We start from the raw sequence: 7,733 nt of genomic DNA on the forward strand, positions 1-7,733 counted from the left end.
CTCTAGGTTTTCAAAAGCCCTTTAAAATTAAATATGTACACAGTTTGGATTAAATGAAAGTATAGTCAAATTTTTTAATTAGCATGTTTTTGTGTTTTGCTTTGGTACCGAAATTGGTACCGAGAACCGTGGATTTTCACTGGTATTGGTACCGAATACTGAAATTTTGGTACCGTGACAACACTATTAGGGAACACTATTCACTATTAACTAGTTGTTTATTAGCATGCATATTACTAGCATGCTGACTGTTTATTAGCACTTATAAAGCACATATGATTGCCATATTCTGCATGGTCATATTTTAAATCCCTTACTTAAACTTAACAACTACCTTACTAACTATTAATAAGCAGCACATTAGGAGATTATTGAGATAAAACTCTTCTTACTTAAAGAGATAGTTCACTCAAAAATAAAAATTCTGTCATTAATTACTCACACTCATGTCGTTCCTAACCTGTAAGACCTTCGTTCATCTTCGTAACACAAATTAAGATATTTTTGATGAAATCCGAGAGCTCTCTGACCCTCCTATAGACAGCAAGGGTACTACCACGGACAAAGTCCAGAAAGTAGTAAAGACATCATTAAAATAGTCCATGCGACATCAGTGGTTCAACCATAATTTTACAAAGCTACAAGAATACTTTTTGTGTGCAAATAAAACCAAAATAACGACTTTGTTAAACCATTCTTCTCCTCCTCCTTCTTACCGATGTCCTTACTGCCTTGTCTGTAAATATTGTTATATTGTTATATATTTAGCTTCTTTAGCGCAGATTAGGCTAAAATACTGTATTTTTTCAGGTTGTTCTAGATAATGTGCATGTGTGTCTCTTTTAACTGAAAGGTGGGACTTTTCTTTAGAGCACTTCCACTTTGATCTGAAAACACAATAAGTGCATATTTTCATATTTTTTCCTCAAACAAAACGATTTGTGAAAATCCACGGGAAGCATATTATACAATATTATTCTGATAAAGTATAGGTTACATTATCTGGCAACATGGGTTAAAATATAGCTTGTCTGGTTGAGACACACAAAATTACAAAAGAATCCAAGCTAGTAACTGATATAGTGGCATTGAGAGTAAAAATAGTTTTAGCTTTTGATGCTCGAATTTGCTTTTTTCAGATCCTCTTCTTCTCCCGTTTCTCACCACATATCAGATCACAGAGGCATTTATTTTCAATAAAAAAAGAAGAAAATATACAAAAAGTAGAAACAAAGTGCCAAATGGGTATTTTATAAAGACTGTAATTGAAACTGGATGTAATGTCATCATTTTGATTTGACAGGTGGTACATCGACCACATTTTTAATGTTTTTTTATACAGTTATGGCTAGGGCTGCACAATATTGGGAAAAACTCACATTGCGAAAAAATTGTTTTAAATATATTGCGATATGAAAAAAAAAATCTGATGACTTCAATAGCTCTATTTGGGAAAAAAATCAATGATTGGGGTGATTTTGTAGGCGAGTAAATCAGCATAGGAAATAAACAAATTACAAGCATAGATAAATATAACAGAACAAAGTTACAAATTAAATAAACAGTGCTTTATATTTTTCATGCTCTTTCGCTGCATGATTCAGTCTATTGATATGCATTAACAACGATCACATACTTCAAGATAAGGAGGCAGAAAATTTATATATTTGTATCAGTTCATATAGTTAATCAATATCACACGAAGAGTGACGTTTTTTCTTAAAAAATCAGCATGGTTACAAATGTGATATTTATTTTATACAACAGTTCAATAAACAATAAGTTAATATCTAGAGACTTACGTTATCAATAAAATCCCAGAAAATATTGAGATATTATTTTTTGTCAATATCGCACACCCCTAGTACTGACAAAATGATTTGCAACGGTCGCTTTGTCACGCCCAGTGTAGACGGCCTCAAACTGTTGGTGTATTTCTGTCTTTTTTAACTTAAAAATTTAGTAGCCAAATTGGCTGGTGAGTGAAAAAGTTAATTTCAATCCCTGATCCCCCCCGGTTCGCCGTGGGGCCCAGCTGCACCCCCCCTAAGGACGGTATATATATATGGCCACTTTATTAGGTACACCTTGCTAGTACCGGCCCCAGGACCCCCTTTTGCCTTCAGAACTGCCTTAATTCTTTGTGGAATTGATTCAACAAGGGGTTGGAAACATTTCTCAGAGATTTTGGTCCATATTGACATGATAGCATCACGCAGTTGCTGCAGATTTGTCCAGTATATATATAGTTTTCACTATAAATTAAATCTAATAAATCTGTTAAAGCTACAAAAGTAATTTTTCCTTTGTGTTTTGTTGTCTGATTCATGAATCAGCAACAGGAACATTAAACTGCTGTGAATGAATATACTGTTACACATTCATTTTCTTTCTCAATTGTTTACCTTCACCTAAGCCATAAGCAATTGCGTTTACAAGGATACTTGCAGAGCACAGTATTTCAGGCACAAATAGACGCAGAAGTGAACAGAATTCAGAGTTCACGTGCATCTGCGTGGCTCTCACAGTGTCTACACCGGATGCGAGCGGCCCGACGTGACAAAATACAATGAACCCATTATAATTAGTGAGGCTGTATGTCTTCACTGAATGCGGCGACACGACAAATCCCCGACAGTAAACTGATGGCGCGTTCTATTTATGACATACTGACACAAACTTCAAATGATTGGCAACGGTGGCTTTGTTGCATCCAGTGTAGACAGACTTTGGGGCCGTTCACATGTCGCGCCTAAAAACGCGTGGAAAACGCCAGCCACGCCGCTTTCTCCTTCTTTCCAAAGTGCTCGGGAGCTTGCGCTTTCGTGGCGTCTGTGACTATCGCGGATGCGCACATCGCGATATTGATGCTGAAACGATATATTGTGCAGCCCTAGTTACGGCACAGAATGCATCAGAACACAATGGAATATGTCAAAAAAGGCAATATAGTTGTTTTGGATTTTAAGTTGTGGGCTGCTTTTCATTTCACTTTAAACATACACCCACTAACTTCCCTAAGCACTTCTCTTGAGGGGAATCCCTGAGAAAGAAGTTTCTGCTGAAAGATCCTCAAACTGTCAAATTTTGAGTCAACTCATATGTATGCTTCAGGCAGATCCAACTCCCAAAATGCAACTTTGATCGTGACATCACATAAAATCTGCACTGAACCTGCACCCATTGGTTGTAAATAATAAATCAGATTCGTAGCGGGTTTCTAGTGATCAAGGGTTTAGGCCGCTCTGTTTCAGCAGTAGTGGGCACTAGAGCATGTTCGTGAGACGTAGGCAGGTCAGCGAAGTGAAGGGCATAACAATTGTGGAACGTAGCCCTGGTTTGGCAGATGAGCACGACCCGGTCAGCTGGTAGATCAGGGTCAAAACTGTGACAATGGTTTGAATTTCACACTACAGCGCCACCTGTCTGCGGGGTATGTTTCAGTTTTCTTCACTGCTATGTTAGGATCACGGCAGGTCAAAAACCCTATGATGTAAAGAAACCCCATATCAGAGCTTCAGCCTTCAGAGGAATGTTACAGACTTGGATTAGAGCACAGGAAATGAGTGAGGAAGTCAGGCTTCGCCCAAGGCCAGTGGTTAACGGTGTATTTATGAGTGTGTCAAGCTTAGAGCTATTCACAGATACAGAAGAAAGCTCAGCACGAAGAGACATGACTGATGTGTGATGTTCGTACACATGAGCAAGATGTGCACCATTCAGAATCGAATTGAATGCCTTTCAAACTCCTGAATTTGAATAAGTAGAATTAAAACAAAATTAAATTGTAAATATTTTTAACTGCTGCAAGTTAAACTTTTTTCATTCTTGCTTTTTAAAAAATTTTTTTTTACAATTTTCACCAATTTGTCACCCATAAATAAAATGTCTTAAATGTAAATGTCTTATTTTTTTAACAGTATTGAATCTAAGAAATTTTTTATAACAGTAGTTTCACCTGAGAAAAAAAATTCTACGTATTAAAGAATAAATAGACATAGTCAGTCAAAAAAATAATAATTTTGATTCTCAGCTGACTGCTGACTTTCTTTTAAATTCTGTAAATGCCTCTTCCTGTGATTGCAATTCAACATCCTGTCTGACGAGGCCAGTTAGAATATCCAATTCTGAATGTTGCCCAACCCTGGTCAAGAAAGACTGAAACTCACTCTCTGGCTGTTTCTCATTGGGCGTGATGGAGCGCACAAAGTCCTGTGGTGTCATGTACACCTCCGCGTCTCCGTGCTCACTGATGATCTTCAGGGTGGAAAAGTAGCGAAATATCTTGTCTGGGGTGGAGTAAGCTCTGATCCGGTTCTCATACTCCATCACCTGTATCACACACAAAGAAACACACACTCACAGTCAATATCAGTGTTGGAAACTAACTACCTAACTTTCTCTTTTATACTACAGTAGTGTGACAGTAGTTCAGGTGTTTCTAAAACGGTGTAGTTTTTACAGTAACAACAAGCTACTTTATCCAAGTAGCATTGTAGAGTAACCAAACGATAATATATATGTATAATGTATATATAATGTATAATGTCCTGTCTCGCTCATATAACATTGTAATGAATCATTTTGGGTAAATGAACAGATACATAAAATGATGTTGTAACGTAACCAAACGATAATATATATGTATAATGTATATATAATGTCCTGTCTCGCTCATATAACATTGTAATGAATCATTTTGGGTAAATGAACAGATACATAAAATGATTCACCAATTCAATTGTTGTGGCACAGAAGTAATTATATGGCTTTTTTATAGCAAAATATTTAACAATATAATTTTAATAGTTAAAGGTCCACACTGAAGTGCCTTGAAACACGCACCGTTATTCTATGTGTTAATGTCATTTTAACTGAAACAGGAAGACAGGGTGGAAAATATCAAGCAGCCCCGCCCCTTTTTTAAATAGCCAATAGTCAATATCCATATTGCTATAAAACGTAAAATAGTCATTAGTGGAAAATAAACTACCTATGCAACCTATATAGCCCTTTGTGATCAACTTTATCTTATATAAGGCTGCTTTGAATAAATAATATAATACTAAAATATAATAAAGCATGCTAGATAGACATAGCCTGCTAAGGCTGGTCATTTACATAATTAAATCTAACCCTCTGATAATTAGAATAACCTGTCATTATGGCTGTCATATCAGCAACAATGGCAAAACGGCAGCCAATTTTGTTTTGAGTACTGAATCAAGAGCAGCCTAAAAGTTATTAATAGCCTGAGCATATATTAACTGAAAACTCATCCATTGCAGGTTGGCTATGAAAGTAAAACTCTGTATAATTTATCTTGTGCATGGAAATGTCCAGTTTGTGTATATTTAGACAATAAATGTCAATCACATCATGTGATCATGTGAGACTGACGAACGTAATTGAATTGATTGCAAAGAACTGTGGGCTTATGTTCAATTATATGAATGAATTATATTTGTGATGTCTATTAAATTATTTTTTGGCCTCAATAATGTAATATTTTAAATTATATTTAATCGGGGGCATTTATTCATCATATCATGCCATTAAAATGTTTAACTGATTGACAACCATTAATTGAGACAATTAATTTTTTTAATTAGAGCCATTACTGCAGTTTGCATCTCTTATTGTGATGGATGCATCTGTATTTTTGAACAAAGATCATCAAAATGAGCAGCAATAGAGGTCAGTTTCATCATTCTCATCCAGCCTTTGATGATGCTTCCTTTTCCACTATCTGGCTGTCTTTTGCAAATGCCCATTTTGCGAGTGACTCATTATGCAGGCTACTGTAGGCTAATTAACGCAATTTTCGAAGCTAATTGAGTGTCGGTTTGCGTGCCGCTATTAGACAACAGAAGTGATTGTAATTGCAAGATGAAGTGATGATAATTTGGAGTTTATTGGGATACTGCCTGAATGCCTGCAGTAAGTGATGCTTGTAATGTGAAACTGTACTTGTCAATCAAACCCTGAAAGTCCTGAGGTCACTGCGTGCGCACCACTGCTATTTTTTTTATTTTTAGTTTATACTTGCGTCAGAAGAACATACTTGGTCACTGCATTGGGCCTCACCATTATTTCAGGATTTTGCACCGTGTTGTGTTTTTAAGTTAAAAATTGTTCAAGAGCTAAAAACTCATGTAGAGCCCTTGCCTAATAGTGTTTTGGAGTCCATTGACTTTCAATACATAGACAAAAATAGTCAAAACATTCCTCAAAATATCATCTTTTATGTTCTACACAAGAAAGAAAGTCATACAACTGACCATTTTCCCCCCAAATTCTCGAATCTGACTGTGTATGTGAACACTCTATTCATCTGACTTACAGATTTTGAATACTATATAAGAGGGAAGTACACATTATTGAGATGTGGAGAGTGTTTTATTGTGTTCATTGCTCACATCAATCTGACAGATAACGATACACGCACTGATTGTCTTGACAACTGCACAGCAACTCTGAAGCAATTTCATTTACATTAAAACCAAAATCATACTTTCTTGTTGCTGCCTTGCAAGTACTGATACTTCCTTCAGGAAATGCTGGTCACACTTTATTTTAAGGTCCAATTCTCGCCATTAACAAACCATTAACTACGACTTTTGTTTCAATAAACTCCTAATTTGCTGCTTATAAATAGTTAGTAAGATAGCTGTTAAATTTAGGCATTGGGTAGGATTAGGGATGTAGAATATGATCATGCTAATAAACAGCCAATATGTTAAAAATAGGCATGCTAATAAGCAACTAGTTAATAGTGAGAATTGGTCTCTATACTAAAGTGTTACTGAAATGCTAATGTCGTTTTTCTTTTAAAGTGAGGGTGATACATGGTTTTGAAATATTAAAGGTCATGATTACATGAGTTGGCATTTACAGAGAGTTACATTTCATATCATACAACAAACAATCTTCCAGCACATGAGCATGTGCTATGTCAAAGTAAAAGCTGCAAACTGATCCAGGTATTGAAGCAGGCGGCTCAAACGTCTCTAAAATACTAAAACATAAAACACATTATTAGACTGTTTCCCAAGGCTGCATGATATATTAAACCCATTTAAAATCATAATTAAGCATAATTGTGAATTCACAAACGCTACGATTTAAATAATTATATGCGATGCAGTTCTAATACAGTATATGCGCTTTAATTATTTACATGCGTGTAGGTTAAGTACATGCGTCACACAGCGGCTCCGTTCACAGTAGTTCCACACAAATTCAGTTTTTTTCCATTTTCATTTTTCTATACTCTGTTTTAATGGTTAAATTACATTTTATTAATCAAAAAGCCTGTCTAATTAATTGAGTTTTACAGTTTTATCTTTACCAAATTCTGTTTTCCATTATTTTCTGGATTCCATTTTAATTAATAATAACTGGATTCCAGCATCTCCAATTAATTGATTTTTTTTTTTTTAAATACTGCACATTTACATTTTTCTCCTAAATAAATTCTGGTAAATAACATTTCTGGTAAATACATTAATAACATTTTCCTTTAAAAAGTGTTTTTTGATTATTTTATTATTAGTAGACTAGAACACGTGGATATGTTGTCATTCTTACGCTATAATACTGAACTTTGTTTTCAGGGATTTGGATTATGAGATGGACACTTGCTTCTTGCACTCTATGTTGCACTTTACTTTTGCTTAAAAAAAAATTGGATTTCATTTGGTTTAATAAAATATTCGTAAGTAAAATTGTTG

The 7,733-nt window shown here is 35.2% G+C and overlaps 1 protein-coding gene across 5 annotated transcripts in view; it reads right to left on the reverse strand.

Annotated features, from left to right (window-relative positions):
- LOC107754762 (calcium uptake protein 1, mitochondrial) overlaps positions 1–7,733 on the reverse strand; it is a 95,260-nt gene that overhangs the window by 56,941 nt on the left and 30,586 nt on the right. For all 5 annotated transcript variants that reach the window (XM_016571342.1, XM_016571340.1, XM_016571339.1 and 2 more), the window contains exon 4: positions 4,170–4,332. In XM_016571342.1, coding sequence (XP_016426828.1) covers positions 4,170–4,332 — 163 coding nt within the window. The remainder of the gene's footprint in view (positions 1–4,169; positions 4,333–7,733) is intronic.

The sequence above is a fragment of the Sinocyclocheilus rhinocerous genome, unplaced genomic scaffold, assembly GCF_001515625.1.
Source record: "Sinocyclocheilus rhinocerous isolate Xijiao unplaced genomic scaffold, SAMN03320098_v1.1 scaffold232, whole genome shotgun sequence".
Classification (NCBI taxonomy): domain Eukaryota; kingdom Metazoa; phylum Chordata; class Actinopteri; order Cypriniformes; family Cyprinidae; genus Sinocyclocheilus; species Sinocyclocheilus rhinocerous.